The sequence below is a fragment of the Nasonia vitripennis genome, chromosome 2 (genome assembly GCF_009193385.2).
Source record: "Nasonia vitripennis strain AsymCx chromosome 2, Nvit_psr_1.1, whole genome shotgun sequence".
Lineage (NCBI taxonomy): Eukaryota > Metazoa > Arthropoda > Insecta > Hymenoptera > Pteromalidae > Nasonia > Nasonia vitripennis.
In genome coordinates, this window is record NC_045758.1 from 22836862 (window position 1) to 22862959 (window position 26098).

The 26098-nt window shown below is 43.7% G+C and overlaps 1 protein-coding gene and 1 long non-coding RNA gene across 10 annotated transcripts in view; both read left to right on the forward strand.

Moving 5' to 3' along the window:
* LOC100119807 (cyclic nucleotide-gated cation channel alpha-3) overlaps positions 1-23487 on the forward strand; it is a 174161-nt gene extending 150674 nt beyond the window's left edge. For 6 of the 9 annotated variants that reach the window (XM_031925070.1, XM_032596441.1, XM_016982979.3 and 3 more), the window contains 7 exons: positions 144-284; positions 4690-4842; positions 6808-6957; positions 15479-15646; positions 20538-20906; positions 22710-23050; positions 23371-23487. In XM_031925070.1, the coding sequence (XP_031780930.1) occupies positions 144-284; positions 4690-4842; positions 6808-6957; positions 15479-15646; positions 20538-20906; positions 22710-22972 (1244 nt within the window). In that variant the 3' untranslated portion in view covers positions 22973-23050; positions 23371-23487. The remainder of the gene's footprint in view (positions 1-143; positions 285-4689; positions 4843-6807; positions 6958-15478; positions 15647-20537; positions 20907-22709; positions 23051-23370) is intronic. The other 3 variants (XM_016982982.3, XM_016982981.3, XM_016982984.3) reach the window with 3 other exon arrangements.
* A 64-nt stretch (positions 23488-23551) lies between these two features.
* On the forward strand, positions 23552-24497 carry LOC107980737. Its single transcript, XR_004226856.1, has 3 exons — positions 23552-23667; positions 23756-24012; positions 24383-24497. It is a non-coding gene; the product is annotated as an uncharacterized LOC107980737 (long non-coding RNA).
* The last annotated feature ends 1601 nt before the right edge of the window (positions 24498-26098 follow it).

Consider the following 26098-nt stretch of genomic DNA (forward strand, 5'->3'; position numbering starts at 1 on the left):
TGTACGATTTTTCATCCCACAATTGTGGACTCTCGAATCTCCGATAATCATCCGTTGATTGCGGGAAATCTTCTTCGTGCTAAATTGTGTATGCCAAACGAGTCGAGGTGATAACGAACTTTTCTCCCTTTTTCTGATTGCAGCGAAACTGGATGGCGTGAAGACTTACATGCGGATGAGGAGGGTGCCGAACCATCTGCAAGTCAAGGTCATCAAGTGGTTCGATTACCTCTGGCTGACGCAAAAGTGCTCGGACGAGGAGAAGGCCGTCAGTTGTTTGCCAGGTGAGTCACGTACACAGCTTGTTTTCCTCGCCTGTTTTTAGCATCGCCCTAATGAATTCGAAGTTTTTGAAACACTTGATTTATTTTTAACTTTCTTTTTACGAATGTCTTGAATAAGTTTGAAGTATGCCTGACTGAACCACGTCATTACTACTTGAACATACTAATTGCATCTAGTCACAGTATCGACTCGTACAATTTTTTCAAATGTACTTCACATATATGAAATAGCTTTAATCGTACAAAAAATTGTCCAATATTCATTCTTTGTTTATTCATACGCGAAATTCAGCGTATAAGCCGTACATAAAATACACGAGTGTATTTACCTTGTTCAATATATATGTATATACGTTCTCGTTCATATCATACCATATGCACGCTCTTATGCCGCTTTCATAATATCACGCGCCGATATACAGACGAGTATATGCGTGAGGGGCGCATTTCACACGAGAAGATCGTTCGGCGCGTTTTACGCTCTCGATTTTCTTCCGGCATTTAAAGTTCCCGCCACGCCGTAAAGTTTTTGCACCCCGCGGCTCGGTCGATATGTAGACGAGTTTAAAAAGCCATGAAAGTCTGCAAAAAATATTGGTCTAGCTAACCAGCTAGCTCTCGTATCGGCTGTTAAAGATTTTATACGCAAGACCGTATCGGAAAATTTCAGTTTGTAAAAGTTACGTCGATCCTGTGGGAATTGGTCAGGGCTTCATTGCGCGAAACCAATCAGGAGAATACATTGGAGAGTCGTAAGAGATTCATTTAAGTGATTCGTTATTCGCGAGCCGTATACAACACGCCCGCAAAAAGCGAAGTGGGGCATAAAGCTGTCGAAAATTCAGCAGCTATATTACGGGAAAATAATAAATAAGCGTAGCCGTGTATAATTCATATACGCGGTTTTTCTCGATGCTCGCCGTTTCGTATATTCGTTATATTATAGATTACCATCAACGATGAAAAACCCGCATCGAATTCACTGAACAACGCATCACCGAAAAGCTCACGCAAAATAGCCGTACCCTAAATGCAAATTCGGTATGGTATACAATCAAACGGGAATCAAGCTCGCCGAAAGCTCCGAGGGCGCTTAGCATTCGCACCTCCTCGTCGCCATCATCGCGGCAACTGCCGCGCACACGAGCTTCTCGTAAAGGTTGCCGGCAGTGCGCGCATAATGCGCGTTTCAATTATCCTCCAGAATTCGAGCTCGTTCCGTGGGCCGCGTCGTTATTGCCTAATTAATCCCTTACCACTGTCTCAGCTCGGCCGTTTCCCTCTCGCGCGCGTCGTAAAAGCTCTCTCTCTCTCTCTCTCTCTCTCTCTCTCGCCGCGCCTTACGAGCTTCGCGCGAATCCTTGCGATCGTAAAGCTCCTGCCGCAGCCGCTATTATGATATAGCCTACGCACAATGCGCCAGTGCGTTTTACAGTGTAGCAGTGGTACTGCGCGCGTGTGGGGTGCTGCTGCCGAGCGGAAAGACATAAGTTTGCGCGACTCGTCGCCGCAGGAGTGTAGGGAGAATCACGTTTTCTGCAGAGGAGGAGACGAGGGAATAATGGGTTATCGGTGCGGCGACGAGGGAAATTTTGAATGTGGCAAGCTCCTATAGTAGCCGTGGTATTGTAGCTACTTTTACTCGCGGGGATCAGCCTTTGGTCGAACCGTTTGGCTCGTGAGCCTGAGTTATTCCTGCGCGCTTTGATATTATATAGGAAGAAATGCGCTGTATACGGGTAGTATACGCGGTTTACTGTAGACTTGACGAGCTTTTCTAAAGGCGCCGTTAAGTCGTGTTGTATAATACATCGCAGCTGCTTTACTGCAGAGGCTCGCGCGGTTATATGAAAAAAGTTCGCCGATCGACTCTTTACGAGCAGACTATCATCGCTCGAGCTTTCGTTAAAATTTAATTATCGATACGGGGCTTTACGTTATTGCGAAAAGTTGTCTTGATGCGAGCACGTAAATAATCGTTGAAGTATTTCTATTATTTCTATAGTTAGCTGCTTAAGAAAAACTTTCTTATTATTCAGAAATTTTTTGCGTATAAATATAAGCTACCAATTTCCATACTGCAATTTTAATTCGAAGCGCGAATTCCGGTGCTTTTCCTATACTTCCAGCTCTATATATCCACTATTTGATCTTAGCATATACCTATACATAACATTTTCATCGGGCTCGATCGTAAATTGCATTTATTTCACTGCGCAGTGAGCCGCAGGCAATTTGTATAAAACGCGCGCGACCGAATCTTCAAATGGAAAGCATCAAAATTTAAACTCCCTCGGAAAATTGAAGACAATATTTCCCGATATGAAGCCTCGTCGCGGCGCGAAAATAACTTACAAATATAAGCCGTATTATTCCCTCGCCGAATGACATTTTTTATACGCAACCTCGTGGTGCGGTGTATATGCTATAAAGACCTCGGCGCGAACGAGATATAGTAGCGACAACATTGGCTTCGCGCGATTGGTCCTCGCGCGGTTTTTCCGGGTTCGGACTGTTGTGCGCGCGCATTTTTACTCAGAGAGGTATTATTCCTCGGCTTATATACGGCCCGGTACGATGGTATGTTCGTACATTTTTTAGTATCGCGAACTTGCCGAAGTTATTTTGCACCTAAAGTTTATACGAACTTATAATGTATCTCGCCGCGGACGGTTGTTTTAATCTGAGTAGGGAGTCTTTATTTTGCCACGGGTCGATGTTTCGCTGCAGGGACGATCATCGAATGAAATATTAATTTTCGAGCCGCACTTTTACGGCAAGCAATTAATCTTTCGTCGTCGCGAAAATTTTATTTTCGGTACGTATGGATATAATGCCCGGCGCAGTGCTGAAAAAATTTAATTGATCAAACTGAATTCAGTCTACTGCAGAGCGCGCGCCAGTATGAGTTTTATAGCTTTTTTATGGCATATACTTTATATACACACATACGCATAGTCCCGCGACTTTGATTTATGCGAATATATATATAGGGGGAGCGTAAAAAAGCGTCCCGTGAGTTTGTGCTCCCGATTGCCGAAGCTCGTGAAAAATGTGCCAAGGATACGTCGAGAAAGAAAAGCGAGAAAAGACGACTACTAGTGAGGGGTGAAAAAAGAGTCTGGAGAGGGCTGCTCACGAGAGAGAAATAGTGAGCTCTGGTGAAAAATTTCACGTTCGTCAGAGAGAGGAGGAAACGAAGAATAAAAGACAGCCGGGAATGACAGAGAGAGAGAGAGAGAGAGAGAGAGAGAGAGAGAGAGAGAGAGAGAGACTGGTGCTCGTCGAGATCGAAAATCTCAAGTATATCGCGGATGCATATAGCTGTGCCTGTCCGTATGTCAAGTCGAATCGACGAGGCTTGAGAGGATTTTACGGAAAAAGACTCGAACTAATTTGATCCTCGAGGCGCTCGGTTTTCGTTTCTCGCTTTGTTTAATATTATACAACAAGAGCACACACATACTACATTCTCGCTCGACTCGCCAGTCGCCGTACACGATAAGAAGCTCTATATAAATGAAAAGCATCTCTCTATCTCTCTCTCATTCGATATGCCGCTCGAATCATTCGGGATTCTCGCCTCGGTGCTTTCAAAGAGATTTTTCGTGAACAATACGCTCGACTCGCTCTCTTCCTTTCATGGCCTGGAAGCGCGCCTATGCCCGCCGCCGAAACCCTATACGTATATAGAGCGCGACGGGCTTCGATTCGATTTTCCATTTCCTTCGTGCTTTTTTCCGGCATGTATATTATGCGTATATATATATATATATATATATATATATATATATATATATATATATATATGGATACACAGTTCATGTCCGCGACCGTTGCGCGCAGTCTGTCCCGCTTCCTCCCTCGCTCTCTCTAGGATGAATTGTCTTTTTTTGAGTGATCGAAGAGGGAGAGATCCGCTACTCGATATCTCTCTTTCGAGTGTCTGGTTGGTGCCACGCGAATATAAGACTCTCGATATCGATTCATCGATGCGGAAGAAGGAAGAATAAGTTTCCCTCGTCCTCTATACTCCCTGTCGGGTAATAATAAATAGCCCGAATCTGCTATGGAAATAGCGGTAGCTTCGCGATCACCGCGAGCGGACGTGCGCGCTTGTTTCTTTGGAACCCGAGATTGTGTTTGTATGTGGATGAGAATTTATTGTGGGGATAGAAGGTGCGAAGATTTTTTGGGTATACTTTGCTGTTGCTTTGGTATATACTTAGTTGATATTTTGAGAGACCTGCGTGACTTTCGTTTTTATAAAATGGATTGTATTATGGTATACTAGTGCTACGAAATTTCTTAATAAAGGTGTCATGAGAAAAAATGTGCTTACGCAATTTAATAAAGCTTTTCAGAGTAAATCATTCAGTATTTTTTTTCTCTTTCCTTTTTTCAGACAAACTCAAAGCAGAAATAGCCATAAACGTTCACCTCGACACGCTCAAGAGGGTAGAGATTTTTCAAAACACGGAGGCCGGTTTCCTGTGCGAACTTGTGCTGAGGCTACGTCCAGTTCTCTTCTCACCTGGGGACTATATATGTCGGAAAGGTAAGCACTTTGACTTTTCGCTTGGGCACTATAACCGTGACTGAGTTTCTAAACTACTATACAACTTGCAGTAAAATCCCTTTTTTTTACTCCTCGTCACCCAAGCTTCTTATACTGATTTTAATTAATTACTCTGATAACACATTGGTATGAAAGAGATGATTTGAATATTAAGAATAAAGCAAAGGAAAATTACTTTCTGAGTGCACTCGCTTGGAAAAATCTTTCTTTTTTTTCGTGAGTTTACGAGTTAGAATAGCTATACACTACATTATAGTGTTCTAACCATACATCGATAACAATATCTCGTCGCTCCCTACGAAGACTAGCAGAGTTCAAATTTTCAAACGAAAAGCTAACACAACTCGCGACTCTATATTACTTAAAATGTGAGTATTTTACGATTTTATTGGGTTATTTTGTTGGTTAAGTTCAGGAAAACCTTAGACAAAGACATACAAACCTCAAAGTTTTAAAAGGTTTCGAAAATTTTAGAAGGTTTCTAAAAAATTATTGTATTTGTGAAAACAATTTTGAATTCTGTAAAAAGTTGTAAATTGTAAATATTTAAATAGGTTTATTAGGGACAGTTTTGCAAAAATCGGGAAATTTTTATAGAAATTCGTTGTTTTAAGTTTCGAGTTATGCTAGTCTTCGCGGGATACTTTGAATTGTGCTAGTCTAGCGTGCGTCAAATGAGTTGTGCTACTTATGACGGGAAATTTGAACAGTACTACTCTTCGTAGGGAGCGACCATCTGTAAGGTACACCCTGAAAGCGCAATTTTCTTTGTAGGGAGATAAAATTGTTAGTCAATGGCTACTAAACTAGTAGTAAAGAAGCGACTGCTTGGCTACAAAAATACCCCTACACTATAAAGTCAGAATGTTTGTTACCACCTTCCCGCGATAAAAAAAAACCAACGAAAAATTCATAAAAATATTGTATCTCGAATACTATTCATAAAGATCGACAAAAGCCAATGGAATAGCCATTACTGTATAGTCACAATGCTACTCGAAGTTAAATCAAACTGAGCCGTTCCATTCTGCCCTCGTATCCTACTCAGAAGCCCTAATGGCAAAACGGTCAACTCTGGAGGATAAAGACGAAGTCGATGTTGATGCGCTTCTTTGGCCCCGCTCGTGTTTGTCGAGGGAGAAAAACTATCCGCGAAGCCGGATTTTGAAGCCAAACAGTGGGTATAAGAGAGCTGCAGTCGACTTTCAAAGCTGCAACAATTTATCGCCGAGACGTGAAGAAGCGCCGCTCGAGAGAAGCATCCGCGGATTCAGGCATCTTCGACTGACTTGCTTTGAATGTTTGGCAGCTTCTCTCGTGTTTTGATTGACGTATAAAACTTTATCAGAAAGTTGTTGACGTTTGATAGTTCAATTTACGTATATGAATATTAAACCCTTCCAAACTTCTGGGTATCTCAAGAAAGCTTATATGCAACTTCCACTCGTCGCATGAGAAAATCTTTCGAGCACATGCGTCAGACTATGGGTTATCAACCTCAAATTGCAAATGAGCTATCGGTTTGCCCAACTTGCATAATCTCAGTCATGTCTAATGAAGGTACACAACAGTAGATGGCTTCGTTGACATACAAGGACAAATACGTATCACTCCTACTAGGACGAAGTTGCAGCCTTGAACGTCGATGATCAATTGCACACGTATCTGATTAATACATCGAAACATCGCAAATCATGCGGCGCGGTAATGGACATACACGTATGTCAAAACTCCGCGACTCTACTATAGACGACATACTTTTCTATAACCCTCGTTAAAGTCTGCACGCAGAATGTGTGTATAGTGGTGTGCCACCTATGCCAAAACTGTCTTTCTGGATTTATACTCCACAAGTCGCTCACTGCTCGAGCCTAGTTCAATCTAGTTATTGAAAGCTTATTTCCTAAAATTAATAAAAAAGTAACTGGTTAATTATGTTGACAGGTGAGGTCGGCAAGGAGATGTACATAGTGAATCGTGGCCGACTGCAGGTGGTGGCGGACAACGGGAAGACGGTGCTGGCCACCCTCAAGGCCGGCTCCTACTTTGGCGAGATCAGCATTCTCAATATGGGGACCGCAGGTAAAGAGTGCGGTAAATATTCCAAGCGAACCAGGGGGCGGACACCCAACAATCAAGCTGCCCGCCAATAAAACCCCAGAACAAAATCTTGTTGCGAGATTAATTGTTGCGTAAATATATGCGACCCCCAAGTAAAGCCGGTATGAGCCGACACACACGCACCTTTCTCTCTCTCTCTCTCTCTCTCTCTCTCTCTCTCTCTCTCTCTATCTATCTATCTATCTCTCTCTTTCTCTTTCTCTCTTCTAAACTTTATTGGAATCAGCTATATACTCTCGAGTATATTACATCTCTCTCATTATAATAACCCTCCTCTCGCTTTTTCCGATATCTTTTGCTCTTTGTATACTCTTCAGCTCTATAGCTTCAAGTTTTCACGCGGCCTTTGATCTGAATCGTATTATAATATCAGATTTGTATCGCTGACGTCGACTGAAAATTTAGATCAAAGTCCTGCGCACATTTTACCATTTCTAGTTTTTTTCTTCAACTTTTTCTTACAAAAAGCCTATTTTTACACATAACGCTGTGATTTTGATATCTCGTCATTGTTTCCATTAAAAATTTATTATCGTATGTTCTTTCGAATGCTTCTCATGTAAAGCTTTGTTAGTGCAATCACGTAGTGTGACCTCCTCACCCACAGACACGAACATTTTCATACATTCATTGTGTGTAATCTGAGAAGTAAAAACTCCAAGTCTTGGACTACATCTTCATGTTTTCTCGTTCATCTTCTAAATTTTCAAAGTTTATATACTTTTACAATAATTTCTCTTCCTACGTGCATGATTACACGAATTAGCTTCTTCACCAGTTCTTTTACTAGAAGTGATTTTTTTCAATACGAACGATAGATTTTTGCATGTCCTTTTTCTCTACTTACTTTTTGCTTATATTCGATAAATCAAGCATTAAATTCGCTTCTCTCTAACATTCCATAAATTCATTTTCTTACTTCACAACGATCCAACAAAAAGCATTCGAAAGAAATGATAAAAAAGAAACGCGCGTCGAGCTCACTTACAAAACCCCGACGAAAATCGTCGCAAGTGGTGTTTAAAAATCCTGCAAGCTCAATCACCGCCGAAAATCCAAGCGCGACGGTACAAAAAAATGCAAAGCCGCAGCTAGTTCCAATCTGCAGCGTCGTGCTAGAAAAAAAGGCAAGTTCGCTCTCGCGCAACGATTTCGCTCGAGAGCCAGTAGAGCTTTCCCACTCGCAGCAGCAGCAGCAGCCGTCGAGGGAAATTAGCGGCGCGAGCCCCGCAACGACAATTGAATTGGAAACAACGCGACGTGCGCTATTTGCAGTTGCGCGCGCGGCCGGGCTATAAATTGCCGGCTCCTGCTGCTGCGAACCCTTTGGACTAAGAGATTGGATTCGGCTTTAATTTCGCGAAATCCTCTGGCTTCGCCGCGCAGGAGCTCGACGCGCACGCGCTATAAAGCTGCGCAATCGGAGCATCCCCCTATATATATACCACCTCACTTCTCTGTGTCTTTCTATACTATCCTTTTTTTCTTCTTCTTCCACTTTTCTCTACACACTTTTTGGATTCTCGCTGCGCAGCTGCTGTGTACCGCTCCTCCTCCGCGCGCTAGCACCTGGCCCTTTCTCTCTTCTTTTTATGTGTGGACTTTGGCTTTTGCGACTGCAGTCTTTCGTTTTCTTTATGAGCGTTGCCCGCGAGCAAACGAGCTTTACACCTTTAACCGCGCGTTGTCTATACTGTATAAGCTGTGCGCGACGAGGAACAGCCGCCTGTTTGGGGATGTCGGATGCTCGAATTTCGAAGCTTCAGCTTGGCAATTTTAGTTAGTTTTTATTTTTGTCAGCTGCGAATTTGAGTTTTGAGCATTTTTACCGCGCCGGACCGATTGTGAGTTTCTTTCGCAAATTCATACCGTCGATAGATACGAATTCAACGACTGATCAAGGCATAGGGTCGCTAAGAAAACGACTTGTAAATATGTATACAGAAGATGCAAATTCCGTGTAAATAATTCGGTTCGTATCTGTCGATTTATTGTACCTTCAGTAGCTTACATGGCGAAAAAACTCGAGACAGCCAAGCAACCACTGCACTGATAGAAAAAATAATAGAAGTAAACGAGTTTTCTCTTCACGTAAGCGAAAAAACTTTTCCTGCGCTGCTGTAGATTATCCTTCTTACACAACCCTATATAGAGAGCCGTATATAGATCAATTCAACTGTATGCGAATTAGTCCCTTGCAAACGCCCAACTTTCACGTGCAACTTTCTTCTCCTCCTCTTTTTTGAACTCGACTGAAAAAACACACACACACAGCGAACCTCGTATTCTTGCAACAACGAATAAGCTTCCAAACAAAAGAGCCTTCCTCACGAGCAACTTCAGCAGTCGGCTCGAGAGAGAGGGAGCCCGCGCGAATTCGCGAAATTACACCTTTAATTTTCATGTAATTTCGCAATGAAATTAGAGAAAGAGGGAGGGGTGATGCCAAGCCCGAAAGAATTCTCGTCACGTTTTACGACCGACGATTGCCGTTGCTCGTCCGGGATGCGACCCTTTACATACATATATATATATACCACATCACACCCACGTGTACACACGTACCTATGTATACACGCCCTCTCTGCAACAGTAGGTGATTCCGTAATGTTTCTAAAATTGCACCAACCACGTAAGGAATTTCTCACCACCTCCCTAAGGAATTTCTCACCACCTCTCTAACTCTCACTCGCCTAAACGTGTGTGTATATATATATATATATATATATATATATATATATATATATATATACAAATGCCTTTTCTCTATGGCCCATTGCGCGATCTCTCTCGTTACTTACATCTATAATAATACAACCCTGTATATTACTATACTTATTTGGCCTGCTTGGTAATGTGGAAACAACCCTCTCGATGATTGCACATAAAGGAAGAATTTCCTGTCCTTTTACTCTGTTTTTTTTTCTTTTATTTTTACTGCCTGACTTCAAACTTCGTCTTGTTAAGAGAAAAGCTTCTTGGACTTAACGACTTTGTACTTTACATTCTCGAAATATACATCCACTTCTCTTAAGTGTAAAACCTCTCAACATCTTACTGATCTGGAGTTTTAGCACGAAGATATGTGTACTTTCTAAATTCAGTCTTATGATATATGCATGATGATTATTTACATGATTGTGAAAGTGGATTTTGCCTCTCGTATATATTCGAAATATTTTTATTGAGCCCATTTTATTGGCATGTAGTATTGATTTTTGAAATTTTATTATATAACTGTTTGTGTCGTCCATACGATAAGTCCATACTTGACTTTTCTTCTTCGATGAGTGAAAAGCAAGAAAAAAAAGATTACTCAACGAATAATTTTATGGTAAAAATGAGATTTTATTAATTGTATATAGAAGACAAGGTGAAAGGATGACTTTTGAAAATGTGTATATAAATCTCATTATCCTGCACATGTTGATTGAAAAATGTTGATGCAGGAGATTCTTCTTTTCCGTGTGCGCCGTTGTGAATTTACATCTCACAATCCGATTATAAATCCTTTACAGCATAAAGAATGATGTACGTACTCCGCGACTAGAATTCATTATAGCCCCATTGAATTAGTAGGAACTGCTTCAACCCCTTTTTGTACATTAATTATATATCATTATACACACCTACTATATATAGATGATTATTTTAAAATTCACTTGAATAGTATCTCTTAGAGAACCCACGTAGCACTTGCATCTTTTGATTAAAACATATACTGTAGCTTTAATTAGACTTACATATAATATTATAATGTATATATAAATCGTAGAGACGTCGAGTACCGTGAAAACTATTATTACTCGCAGAAGTTGGTTATAAAAGTAAATTGAAAATGTAAAGGATAGCCAATAAATTTTTAACTTGCAAGCTCCGTACCGTATTATAATACTCTTCTGTGCACGCGCATAATTATTCGAAACAAAGTCGCGCCGCCGTGTAAAACCCCAAGGAGCGTAAAAATAAGCAGAGACGTGCCGAGGAATAAATTAATTAGGCGCAACGAGAGAAGCTAGAAGAGCCACGTACGCACGCCGGATATATGGACTTTGCACAAGGCTCCGATAACAAATATACGCACTGCAGTAGACGTCGGTCGAAAAGTGAAAAAGTTCACAATAGTTGGAGTATGAAGCAACCGAGAAAAAGCTAGCTCGCCCGCGATATTATCAATGTTATTGAAATATCGACGAATCCTTACATAACGTATACGTGTGTACGCATACACTCGAGAGAAAAAAAAGAGCCGAGATGAGTTTCATAGGGAAATATACATGTATCCGCGCTTGGCCACTTAATTTTTTCACCGCTGGCTCAGCTTCATCTCTCCCTAACGATTGCTCTTTTTGCCCAAATATTCGTCTCTCTTGAGCAGTCGCATTATCGAGATTCTACTTTGAATCTCTTCTTCTGCGTTGATTCAATATCGCAGTTTATTCACCCGCGCATACATCGTTGCGGAGATTCGATGCATCCAGGGAAAATATCATTACTCTCCGAGTTATTTATCTCGTTGGAGAGCTGAGAAAGAAAATAAAAGCAGACTCGCGGTGAAAAATTACTGTCGCGCGTTAGCTCTCCGGCGTCTGATGGGCCATCGTGATAAAAAATTCCGCAGCGCCAAGATCGCCGCACCGACGATGTTTAAAGCTTGTAAAGCTCGCCTGCATAAAACCGTACGACACAATAACGCGAGAGTATAATTTAAAACGAGCTGTTTATCATCAAACGGTCGTGATTGACAAGCGCGAAATTTCGACAATTTTCGCTATCGCCACATAATAATTTATCGTCACTTTTTAAACGTGAATCTGCCGTGTACATTCGAATGATTTACTCCGCGAGTATCTCTGCGCACTTTGTAAAGTTTAAACTCGAATTTCAACATTGAATGGACTGCGCGCGCAGGGACGAACTTTCGAGGAACGATATTTTCCGATTCGCAGTCGCGTTTTAGTGCGCCGATGACCGCCCTTTTCATCCTGGAAATCTCTTTGGCAGTTGCAAAAAAAAGAACGCGTACAGCGGCGTGAATGGAAAACGCCGACCACCGCGTACGAATCACGAAACCCGGCAACGCGATTAATGATCGTTTCGTGCGCTCTTTTCGCGCTGCAGCAGCAACAAAATAGTTTGCTCGGAAAAAAAAGTAAAAAATTTAATTTCCCCGCTTTCATCCGAGCGCGAATGCCCGGAGTGCCTTTTTCGAGTCCGAGCGCTCGCGGACTGCGACGAATGGAAAAAAAATCTTTTGTCAAAGCGAAGCGCGCGGACTGGCGGTCGGTCGTTTGGTTCTTACAACGCGTATGTGTACACAGCTCTCTGTGCGCGGCCCGTACGTTTTACGCGCGCGTATAGAGAACGTACGTGATATGCGAAGTTTCTGCCTGTCATTTTTATATGAAGTCTCGTCGCGGGGTATACAGTAATTTAGAGAGATATTATGCGCAAAGGGCTCGTTTAATCACATGCGAGATTTTAAGAAGATCTGTATGTACGTGCGAAATGAAATTTTTTAATAAAGTCGCAGTTTGCGAGCAGGATGATTAACAATATTTTACCAATATACGAGTTTCCAAAATCAGTCCGCTTTAATTTCGGCCAGTTTCACAAGACCAACGCGAACCTCGAGCCATAAAGGAAGATAATAAAATCCTTACCTCTGCTATACTACGTTGCATATATAGCTTCATGAAAAATCTCATCATGAAATTCTCTCTGTGAAATACACGCTCGTATTCACAAATTTTAGTGTGTCTTTCACCATATCTCTCTAAAGCATTTTTTTTTTGTCTCTATCCTTTATAATGCCTCTATATACTTGCGTATGAAAGAAAAATAAATCTGCGTATATACACATATATATGTACAACAAAATGCAATAGACCGATATGCCGCTGCGCTCGCGCTCGAATCGCGTATAATGTATGAATTTCATTTGTATAACGCCGCGACGACGACGCTTGGTCTGTTTAATGCGACTGTGGAATGATCCTCTATAACACGCACGCACACGCACATCTATGAAAAATACACTCACACTCTCACGCAATATTGCCGCCGCCGCCGCCGCTGCAGAGCTGAGTGAGGAGAAATATAACTGTAAAAAAAAATAATAAACAGTGCATGCATGGTGACTCTGATCTGGGCTGCCGCGTGCGCGCGCGCTGCACCTGGCGATTGCAAATTTGCACGCAGATTCGAAAAGCTCGTTATTCACGCCTATAGTGTGTGTTGGATTAGTTAAATTAGCCATAAAGAGTTGTTGTTTCGGACGCAGGTACTTTGGGAAATCGAGTGTGTATTTATCGCTTGTATCGATCGATCAACACAAGCTTTTCTCTCACTCTTCGCTATATATCTGTCGCACTGTACGCAAAGTTATTCACCAAAAATATGATCGGAATGATTCATCGCCGATCGCGCAAATATAACGCCCCCGACTGAAAATCCACGATTTTGTATACACCCTTTGAAATACACTTTCGGCGTATAAAAATACAAAACAAACGATTTACACTAGTTGCCGCATCCATTGTGCATCGCGCTCGCGATGATAAAGCCTCCCCCTCTACCTATCTGTGCGAGTGTGTATACTTTTTGCGCGCTGCACATACTATGGTGCGATGAATTGTCGCGTTCACGCTTCACAATGGGCTTTGTGAAGTTTTTTGTGGTCCTGCAGTTAAATGCTTTATCGATTGTCGTGCAATCGAGGCAAATTTGATACACTTTTTTCCATCGCTCTTGGCGAAAGGTCGTCGAAAAGTTGGCGGATAGTGCATGGTGTTGAATTGAGTAAAAAGGTAAACGTGGAATTGTCGTTTTCTTAATGTACGTTACTGTACACACTATAGTGTTAAAGGTTTCGAATAGAACTTAAATTTAAGTTAGAAACAGTTGATGAGTAGATGAATAAAGTAGAACAGTTAATCAGTAAGTTACTAGTTTAGAATTGACGTTGTGAGGCACAACGGATTATTAGTAATAACACTATACCTATTATTATAGACTTAAAATTACAAATATTCATATAGAATAGAATTTGGAAACAATAGAATGAACACATTGTTATTTTGATTTGAAGCTAATGAAAAATCTAGAACGTAAAAATTCATCTCTCATGCTTTTCCGCCGCAAAAAAATGCCTCTCCCCTTCGCGCGCATAGCCGCACTAGAAATATTCGCAGAACAAATAGAAAAACTTTTTCCTCCCGCAGCCGTGATTCAATGTGCCAGAGCAAGAGCGGCAGCACTAGCAGCAGCAGCCGCAGCTCTATATTTGAGCGCATTTTCAGCGTCGACGAGTATACGAGGCAGTCAGCCTATACTATATAGCATACTCTATATATGTATACCGTATGCTTACCCTCTCGCGCAGCGCATTTAATAATCGTTAACCGATCTTTAAGAGCCCACTGAATTTCAATTTCAATCTTCGCTCTCAACCCTCTACACACCTACACAGCAGTAGTGCGCGCAGCGAGTATAGCGTCCCCGACACATTTCAGCGCACGCAGAGGAATATCGCGAGTCGCCTCCGCGCGTAAAAGTCATAAAACTTTCCATTCGCGGTGGGCGCGCCGAGAGAGAGAGAGAAAGTTCGAGAGCCGATAACAGCCCTCCCGAGATATTTCAGCCGCGAGCGAGGGACCGCTATTAAGGCACTTTCTCAAAAGTATCGCGCGCCGGCCAATCGATATAATACGGCTGAGACGAACCCGAGCGTTATATTATACCTATCGCGTTCTCTTCGCTGTGTATAGTAGCGCGATCGCCACAAAGAACGCGCGAGGTGGCAGCGTTTTTCGAATTGTTCCCTCGAAACTTTTCCTTAACCCGCAGCTGATGAAGACAAGAAAGTTTCGCTTTGAGACGCGAAATTGATTTCGCACGGCTCGAGCTGTGTGTGAGAGAGAGAGAGAGAGAGAGAGAGAGAGAGAGAACGAGTACAGTCTACGGGTGGATTATTGCGCCGGTACACCTTTGAAAGCCCGTCGAGTTTCGATCCGCGAGGGAAAATAGCCGCCGGTTACTCTACTCTTTAACCCCTTACAACTGCGTCTAAAGAGCATTCGCTCGTTATACCGATACGTACGAGCGTAAATCCCAGAGCGCGAACGAGTCGCGAGAAAAAAAATGTTCGCGATGGTAGACAGGGGGAGTGAGAGTGGAGAGAGCGGACTTAAGTGATTCAAGGCTGTGGTAGCTCTCCTTTTCCCGCTCGCGTCGCCGCACGGCAGCAGTAAACACTTTTGATGCAACATTTACACACAGCCAACCCATATTACATAATACTATACTGTGACACCCGCACACACAGTCGCGCGTTCGAAATGCTCCGAAAAAAGAGCTCATAGTTTGATACTTCGAGACTCTCGATTAATCGATTAAGAAATCAAATCTGTATGAATTTTAAGCGCATATGTAGCTCGAGCGAGCGGCTTTCGCGATCCTTTTTAATAACCGATAAATCGCTAAATCGACGCAGGTAACCGGCGAACAGCCAGCGTCAGGTCGGTCGGCTACTCCGATCTCTTCGTGCTGAGCAAGAAGGACATGTGGGACGTACTGAAAGAGTATCCGGCGGCAAGGGTGCGCCTCGAGGCGATCGCCGTCAAGAGGCTCGAGAAGTACAAGCGAGCGCCGCTCGAGAAGGGTGAGTGAACTTTTTCTCTTTTCTTCTTCTTCTTCTTCTTCTTCTCTAATATTCACATTCTTATATATATATATATATATATATATATATATATATATATATATTACATATACTGTCTACATCTTCCGCTTCTTCTCCTCTTATGTCTCTTCTCTCTATAGTCTGTTCTGGCTCTTTTCACTCTTTACTCCTCCACGCTGCAGCTCTTACGCCATCTTTTCCTGTTTTTTCTTCTTACACTTTGTCATTCGCTTTGTGATTTGCTTGTGTATACGCCCGCGCGCTTTTTGGCTGCGAGCTCGCGCTGCTCGCTGCGAAACGATCGTCAGTTTGGAATATTGGGCTCCACTCGCTAAAGTTGCACGGTTTGATGATACTTTTTTTTACTTCAGTATAATAAATTGTGCGAATATTTTAGTAGTCTGTCGAACAAATTAGTCGAAAACTGATGTTTCTATGTATAAACGAAAGTAATTTCACATTTGCGCTCCAAGAAAAGAGGTCCGCGTACGAAGAATCAGTCGTAGTAGATCCAAGCCCGAGTAGCCGTGAAACAAAGTGGTTTTGGACAGGCCTCCCCCTATACCGCTTCAACTTTCCGGCTCTCCATAGGCTGTGACAGTGACGGTAGGTGGCGTCAACGCGCTGTGCCGTTTCTCTCATCAGAATATTCGCAGCGAGTGTAGATATATCGGTGTGTCGCCTGTGCCAAAACTGCCTCGTTTGGCCCGCAACTCGGGTCGCGCATGCTGTAACTGCTGAGATGATAAATTCATTCAGATTTTTGCCATGAACAGTGCAGTCATACTTAATAGGCTTTTTTTAATTCGGCACTAAGTCACGTAGTTGATAAAAATCACCGTTGCTTACGGTAGTGAAATATTTTATGAAACTGAATAGTTTGAGATTTAAGTAAAAATGTATGTTACAGTTGTATTTGAAAAAGTTAGGAACATACTCCTATTTACAAACATCGTTCGTGCAGAGGAAAGTTCCATAGATAAACTTCAGACTTGCTCTGAAAACTTATTTGTAGAGTGGGCGAAAAAGTTGGAATGCCTTTCCTGGTTTGAACGTTTTTCCAATTACTCATTTCTAAAAATTCAAATAATATTGCAAAAATATGAGACCCTCATTTAGATTCTACAGTTCTTCTACGCAGTAGTGTAACTCGAAACTGCAGCGTAGAGAACGTGTTAGCCCACATGTGAAAGTAATTGAATTTCCAACGTGAAAATTTTGCGAAACAGTTAGCGTTTGGGTATGCTCTTCGCGTATGTTGCAACAATTTATTTATCAAAATTTTCCTCCCAACAGCAAAGCTCTTCCATTACCATGTTCTCCCTCACCTCTACCCTGTCGTTTCGCTATTTCCTGCATACCACAACCTCTAACCATATATTTCCTCATACTCCCTTTACCATATTCTTTAATAAAGTTTTTTTTAAATGTCGTCGATTAAAGAACACAATACCTACGCGTAAAACGAAAGAAGCAAAAATAAATTTAAATTTCGTTTATCGAATATATGTAAATAAAGTTATTTCAACGATTCAAAGTTAAAATAGGAGTTGCGTAGCTAATGGTAATGGTTGTGTATATTTAGCATCCCTATCAGGTAGCCCCCCATTCACCACCCACGTCTACAACTAGCCTCGAAAGTTCTGTGTATACGCGTCATCGTCGCTATATACGTATCTGGTAATTTTCATCTCGTATTACCAGCCTAAGAAAGGCATGTTACCGAATTAAGAGCTTCTTATCTCCATTAACGTTATAACGGAACGAGGTTCCGCCATAAGTATACAGGATTCTATCTGCAGCTAAATTCAACGCTAAAGCAAACCCAAGCTCGGCAAAGTTTTAAACTACTTCAAAAAGAAAAAAGTGAAATTACATTTTTTTTCTACTTTAAAGATGAAAATATTAGCATTTTTTTTTAACTTTGGCAAGAAGTTGTCGTCCATATTATATACAATTCAATATGTATGTAAGAAGCAATATTTTCACGGTACATCTTAATTTATTCAATAAATTCAAAGCAAGTATAGCCTGGGGCCAAAAATATTCCACTCACTTCGAGTTTTTCTTGATGCTTGTACACGAAACATGTAATATTGAAATTTCTGATAAATTCCATCCGCTTTATCATTATTATTAAACCGCATACTATTTTTACTAATTTTTCACGTGTATCCCAGTTTCTTCGCCTTCGTTTTTCACTCCATTTCGCGCACTTTTTTTCGGGCTTTTTCTCCCCTCTCGTTTGTGTGTCTCATTTCGCTTTTCTCTGCCATTTATTTCACGGTACATTCCGAGTTTGCGTGCGAAGGTCGATCCCGTCTTATTCCCGCTTTATGCCCGCGTAGTCTTCCCTCGGTGAAATGAAAGCCCTCTCGCCCAACGACTTCTCCTATATTGTATTTTCGAAGTAGCCTTGTTCGGCGATACTTCTTCACGTCAAAGTGCTCTGAAAATCTCGAGGGTATTTTATTTGAAAAAACAAAATTAATAATAAGTTGACTTTATTACTGTTATCAATCAATGCAGACAACATATTTTCGTTTGCACAACGAGAACTATTTGTTTCTTTCAAGTCATAGGCTCTCGCAAAAGCTGCCATCAAGGAGACGGAAATTTATTGCATGTGCATACGCAGTACAAGTGCTATTCGCATATAGGTACTTGTTCAGCGGTGTATGGCTCGAAATAATTAATCAGCTGCTCGGAATTTTAGCCGTAGTGCGGGTAGCTAATTGCCGAGTTATCCAAGTATAGCTGCATAACGTGGAGAAAATGAAAATCCTCCGGATGTAGGTATAATTACACGCAGCGCTCGTTACTTACGGCAGGGTTCATAAATTGCTCGAAAATTTGAATGCTCAGTGTATCTGTATACTAATACGTACGTTTGACTGATTGGTGTATCGTACAGCTGTCGTTCTTTTGGAGAATATGGAAGTCAGTAAGTAATCGCTAATCACTAGCACGTGGTGCGTCGAATTTATTAGTCACTTCTCTCCGAGTCAGCTCTGGACGCATGAGGTCCGCATATTTTCCCGAGCAAACGTATTACATGCAAATTGTAACGCGACGGAGCGTACACAGATAGAAAGGGGGCAAAGGTAAACTGATTCGACTCGCTGATGCGCCGCTGCCCGGATGAATTGCGCCTCGCTGAATCGCCGCGCATTATAATTAATTAATTAACGAATTCCCGGGGCATTGCCAGCAGAATTTACATACGCGTATGACTATATGTACACGCATAAAAGGACCGACTATCCTCTCTTTCAGCTGTACGCTGCAACCAACTCATCGACGATATCCGCGCGTTTCGCTAACTCGTTCCCCGGGCTCGAGAAAGGGAGAGGGAGGGAGTAAATATTACCGGCGGATATGTCCAGCTCTGTAGGTTCGGCCCTGCGGACGTTTTTATACCTTACGCGGTGCGCATTACGTAACTATGTAGTATAGTCGACATCGGCAGCTCCGCGTGCGCGTAATTATTAATTAGCCGCCGGTAATAAACTGACGGACTTTTTGATGAATAGCCTCTCGAAACTTGTTTGATGTACTCCGCCGTGCTGTCGATTAATTATTTCTTCATTCGCGCGATTGAGATGGATCGGTGTATAAATGATGGGCCCCTCTCTCTCCTCTCTATGTCGGTGAATCGGTCATTCACTGAGAAAAATTTGATAGTAGAAATTACTATTTGGTATAGTAATTTTTACTGCTTTTCATAATAAATTGGTAACAGACTTTTAAGATATTAGATTTTACCATCCAAAGATAGTAATTTTTGATAAAATCGAATTTTTAAAAATTTAATTTCAATTTTGCTTAGTTCTATATTTTACGCATCTTAGGTATTTATTGAGTCATTATTATGATGTTTGGAAGAAAGAAAGAGATTAAATTTTTTGCGGCGACGGGAATCGAACCCGGAGCTCCGGCATGAGAGTCGAACGCGCTGACCATTTACCCAAACAGATCTGTTACGTACAAAATTTCAGATCCAGCTCATGTATTAATTGACGTTCGAACTAAAGTTAATAAAAATTAATGACGATTGATAAATAATAAAGTTAAACCAATAGCCACAGAAACTCATTATAATAAAATAAACGTAAAATGTCAACTAAAATACTGATAACCGCAGAAAAAAAATTAAATTCAAACCTTACCGTCTAAGAATATTATAATTTTTCCCACATTTTATAGTACATTTTACCATCTTAGGTAGTAAAAACTAAAAAATTAAGTTTTTTAAAGCCGTAACAATGTTTACTATCTGAGATAGTAAAAATTAATATCTCTTATAGTGAATTTTACTATAAAAGATAGTAAAAATTACTAGCTTCCGAGTGTGTTACCAAATTATTATCCGAGATAGTAATTTTTCTCAGTGCTGGCATCGGGCACAACTTTTGACGAAAAACTCGATTGTTGGGGCATTTTTCATCTAATCTATCCAAGCTGTATTTTTAAGCTAGTTTATACGTAGATAATCGCCCACGAGCGGGTGACTATCATATGGTATAGCATATAGGTGACTGTCGCGAGGAAGCACTGCTTGTAGAACAAATTGGTAAAGTGTCGATGTCGTGTGAATCTGATGTCCTCTATAAAGTATATACGTGTGTGATATATGTATCGCATAAGACAGCCGATTTAATGGAGCTCGCTCTAAACGAGCCACGTTGATAACTAGCATCAGACAGTCTCATCCGGCGCAGCTGCTGCAGCACGACTAAGGCTCAGACCGCAAGCCTGAAATACGTGGGCTCGAGCTGCAGAGCCGCGGAGCGCAAAACCCGACTGATCCCCGCCGATGACGAATGCGCACGGTACCGACACGCGGATGACGTTGGCTTGAAATTCGCAGCGGCGATGGGCAGGTGCCAGAGCACGCCGGGCCTCGTGGAGTCGCGCGGTCGCACCCCCCTGGAGGAGATGCTGGTCTCGCCGCTGGACATGCGGGGCACCCACTCGCTCGGCGGCCACTCGGTCTTCTCGCCGAGCCCGAGTCCGCTGGGCTCGCGGGGCCCCGGCGTCCGCCCCACGCCCAGCCACCACCACCATCACCCGGCGACGAGCGGCCCCACGGAGACGCCCAGGAGCGGACAGCCCCGGGTGCCCGGAGCCGACAGCCCGGTCAGCGCGGCCAGCAGCGCCCACAGCAGCGAGGATGCGACCGGCAGGCCTCCGCAGACCACCACCCAACCGTCCACCGGCAGACAGTCCACGCACTCGGGTGAGTATGATACTGAGCACACCACCTTTCAACTGCATATAGCTATGTGACTTTGCGGGGCGGATGCCTGTTTCCTACTGCGAGCGCACGCTTCACTCTACTGGCTTTCTGCCGCAGCTTCGTGATTTTACGCATATCTATCATACACCTACGCTCTTACTTCTATGCGCCGCAGACTTTCTAGACGCTTTCTAGACGCTTTCTAGACGATTTCTAGACGCTTTCTAGACGTTGCAGCGGCCGCACAACAACCACTGTGCGGCAATTTAACTTGTCCGAAGAATCTTCATGCGAAGTTGAGACTCCCCTCTATTGATTGTACTCTCGCGGTGCATAGCCCTTCCAATTACTTGCGAACTTGCACGCTCTCCAGACATTATACTGTTGCGTGTCTATTAAAGCGGATATCGGCGGTTATGTCAATTATCTCATAGTTCCGGGCCAAGTTTTCTCTCTCGCCCCCATACACTTCTCTCTGCCGTTGCGTAACAATTAGTGAATTCTCCGAGAGATGTATTCCGGAGTCGTAATCAATTTCTCCGGTAGAATAGAGCCCTTTTCTCTCGCTCGAGAGCTGTGCAACCTTAATGGAAATTCCATCGGCGCGGCTTTCCTCAATGGCCAATCAGTCTGCGTCCAATTTCTATCTATGCGCGACAAACCGTTTCGTTCGCTCCTCGCGGCGCATTTCGAATGTTAATCGACGACCGATTTCGAATATCGCCTCGTTTCTTTTCCATCCCGAATATCGCCGGAAAATCATCGAACGCCCAAAACGCAGCTACTCTCGTGCGTCAAAAATAACGGCGAAATACCGCGGTCGCGCATCCCATTACCGCTGATGGAAAATATTCCAGTCTCGCATCGACTAGTTCCAGCCCATCACGGTCATTCCGGCGGTAAAGGATTCCTGTGCGAAACCGTCCGCAAACATTCACGCTCGTAGAATCCAGGCGAGCCATACGTGCCGAAATATAAGAAGGGCTATTATATGCGCGCGCGCGAACATTCCGCCGGACCTTTGACTCGATGTAATTATCGGATGCGTTAGTATAGTGTAGGAGGTCGATCGATGCGCCTGGAATTGCGCCCCCGTCAATCGGATTCGCTTCTTGTGTCTGACGACCAATTAGAGAGAGAGAGAGGGACTGGCTTGAAATGCAGCTCGGTGATTGTAGCAGTCGTGGCTGAGAGGCTTGAAAAAGCTCTGACGATACATTCATTCGTGAAAGAATGACTGCTGATTGGCGATGACGATTCGCCCTCTGGTTTGGATAACTTATCAGAGGGTTGCGTTAATTTCGCAGGTTCGTCTCATTAAAAGCCTTGCTTTTGGCATAGTTTTTATATTTGCACAAGCCCTTTCAATTGCGATCCTTATTCTAGTATTTATCATGAATTGAAAATACAGCGGGTCGGTTAGCATCAAAGAAACGTAACAAACTTTGAAGTCGTAAAGTTCTGCGCACGCGAAAGGGCATAAAACGAGTAGAACGAAGGAACGAATATTTTGTTGCAGCGCTGCAGCCTCTCATATAGAGAACCAGCGAATTCTCCCTCGTTCAGGGCGTATCATAAGCATTTGCATTTCAAAAAGCAACTTTTTACGACTCTTCAGTAGATCAGTAAAGGCAGTCCGCGAGTAAACGCAAAATAGCACGGCATGATCTTCAGCTCAGACCAACGCTTTTCCCCCTCTCGTGCGCACCTTCCAAGCAGCCGCGCCAACTTTCGTATATAAAATCCAAAAAGCACAATAATGAGGAACTGAAAAATATTGACGGCCCACCTTTCTGTCGACAGGTATGACGTGCAACAGCATGACGCACCTGATGAGCGAGGGCACGACGCCTCTGTTCGGTCACGAGCCGCTACTCGCCGAGATCAAGCGTCTGCGGGACCGACTGGTCTGCCTGGAGTCGGAGAACGCGTCGATGAGCCTGAAGCTGAACCAGAAGCAGTGGGAGGTCGAGCACCGTCTGGCCGAGATCGAGCTGCAGATCTGCGGCGCAAGCTCGACCTCCAGCGTCGAGGACAACGAGCGCAATCGCGAGAGCATCATTTAACGAGAAACTGCGCCGCGCAGTGCGGAGCGCGGCAACTCGCGGCTCGAGCGGATCCATCGCTATCTGCAGGAGCAAAGGGTGAGGAACCGGCTTTTTTCTGTTTCAACGTTAAATATTAAACGAACATTTTCATTCCAGTTTTTTTATAAAAATGCCGTCGATATTTTTACTTTGATCTTCGAACGATTCATAATTATGAAATATGGCTCACCTAACATTCTGCATGAAAATAGTCCCCTTGATTAACTGACACATTGGTTTCACCAAATTACAGATATTTTGCCTGAAATACATTTCCGTTAAAGTAAAACGTTTTTTACTTACTCTGCACCACAGTGATTGAATTTCGCGTAAAATAAATAAATGAATAAAAGTAAAAAAAAATATTTCCTCGACAGCGTCACAACGAACAACAACAGGGGACAGCGATGGGCCAAGAGGTGGGCAGCGACACGAAATCCATCGGCAGCTTGAGTCAGCGGCTTTTCGAGAGCGACGAGGAGGAAGAGGAGGTCGGGGCGGACAACGGCCTGCTACTCGCGTGCAACGGCTACTCGGCATCGCAGCCCGGCAGCAAGTCGAACCTGCTGCTGTGCAGCGAGTGCGACCAGAGGAGCCGAACCTGCAGCGTCAGGCCCCAGACACCGAGTGCCTTGGCGGGACGTTACGTGGAGGAGCGCTTCCAGCATGGCTGTGTGAGTGTCCCGAGCTTTTTTGCCCTCCTATCCCATATCTCTGCAGTCTTCTGCGCTCACCGAATAACGCGCACAGTGAAATTCGTAGATCGAGATGTGCTTTTAAACGAAACAGAGAGGAGACTGCGAATTTCACTATATGAAAACTTTGGCGTCGATCATTCCGCAGAAACGTCCTCGCTTACAAGTCGTGCAAGAGTCGCTTTCGTTCGTTGGATTTTAACGCTGAAAAGTTTCATCGAGTATATCGTATATCGGACGACGACCAGAGAGAGAGAGAGAGAGAGAGAGAAATATTCATGCTCCGAGAGTCCAGGAATCTTATCAAAAGTTTGCGTATAACAAGTATGGAAAGTTTTTTGCAACTCAAATATACGTCTATGTTCACCTGGGATTGCCCCCCCCCGCCCCCCGAGTCTCTCACCACACGTATTATACATGTTCGCATCCCCAAGACGTTCGACAAGTTTTCAACTTTCCTACTGCTGCAACTGGATACATGACGTGTATTATCATTTAAATTCGCCCCCCCCCCCCCCCGCCTCTCTTGTATTATAATATTCACGCAGATGTACAGATACAACCGTTTCCACCTCGCACTGTCAATGTCTCAGTATACAGCATTCGATGAATGTTGTTCCGCCCTTCGAGGTGTACGATACACCAGCAAGTATAATAACAAATGACACTCGATAACCAAGCAATGATTCCACAGGATCGACGACCGCTCGAGCGCGAGGACTCGGAGGACTCCCCGGCGTGCGCGCAGTGCGAAGCTCTGAGCGGTCCCCGGCAGCTGCATCGGCGCTGCCCTCACTGCGAGCTCTCGGAGACGGACGAGGGCGACCTGATCTGCTTCAGCTGCCAGGCCGAGCACGTGGGCAGCGGCTGCTGCTGCGCCGGTCGAGCGGGCGCCGTCTCCACCGACGACGACGAGAGCTGCACGACCACGGCGACGACGGTCAAGCAGAACGTGCGCATCCACCTGAACAACCGCTCGCTCGAGGAGGAGTCCGACGAGACAACGACTACGACCACTACCACGACGAGCGGCGAGATGGAGGAGGCCGGTCTGCCTCTCGCCGAGAGACTCGCCACCATCGTCGAGGCCAAGGGCGACACCACCGCCAGCGAGAACGACGACGAGGCGCCCAAACGGCTGAACGGCAGCTCGTCCCAGACGAGGTTCCTCAATTACATGATCGTGCTCTTTATGTAAATATAGCGCCGTTGCAGCGCCTCGATCGTGTATATGGCTCATGTTTGCGAGCGCCCGCGGTGAGCTTTATTGCGCCGTTTTATGCTCGTCAAGCGGGCTTTCGCGGAACGTTTGGAATCGCGTAGCGACGAATATACATATAGTCAATTGTCCGTAAGCGATGCGGCGATGTTTACCAACGGCTTTTTCAGATTCTTGTTTATTTCGGAATCGAATATGCTCGGATTTCGAACATTTTCCGCGACCGCCCGCTGATGCGAGTTCGAAGGGAGAAAAAGCTATATCGGGACGCCGCATTAGCACAGTGCTTTATCTTCGTTTGACTGGAATGAATTTTCATCGCGACCGATTCAATACACGCACACACGCACACACGCACACACGCACACATGCACACACAACTCTGCTTCGAATAACTCCGAAATCGCAGTGTTGCGATCACTTTGGCTCTTTCGCTGCCTGCCGGTGTGAGCAAATACGAAAACTGCCAGAGAACACCGATAAATAACGGAACAACATCCGCGATCGAACCAGGTAGAATATCTCGATTAGAATTTAATATACGAAATCGCGTAGAGCCAGAGAGGGAGACACGCTGAGAAAAATAATAAGAATTGGCCCGTCGATTGCGCGAACACGTTGTCAACTAATACTGATGCGGGTCCCGTAAATATACATGTATACACACACTCGCGGGCACTGCTCGATGCGGCAATCGACTGTCAAAAATACACCGTTCGGGACCAACTAAATTACGAGATCGATGATACTACACGTACGGAAACGCGAACCGCATGGAATTAACAACGGATTGTGAAAAAAAGAAACCTCAGCACCGAGCACACGATATTTCATATGATTATAACTACGCTTTGTTTCGATGCTAGACACTTTGCGCGATGCGCGCGATTCTGGAGCCCTTAGATGTCTAGTTCATAATCGTAGAGAGAGGATTCATGGTTCGGAATCTCGAACGCGAGGAACTGGATCAACGCATTTTTGTATATGACCGAGGTTTTGTATTAGAAAATCCAGTGCCGGAGCTGAATCCAAACTTTGAGAACTTCTCGCGAGACGGCTTCGTATGTCGTGCAGATATTATATCCTTATACCTAAATAATAGACAAGAATGAGAGATCGTGCAAACGCGTGGTGCGTCGCGGGCAGTGCGAGAAAAATTTTTAACAATTAAATCAATACCATGTACGATAA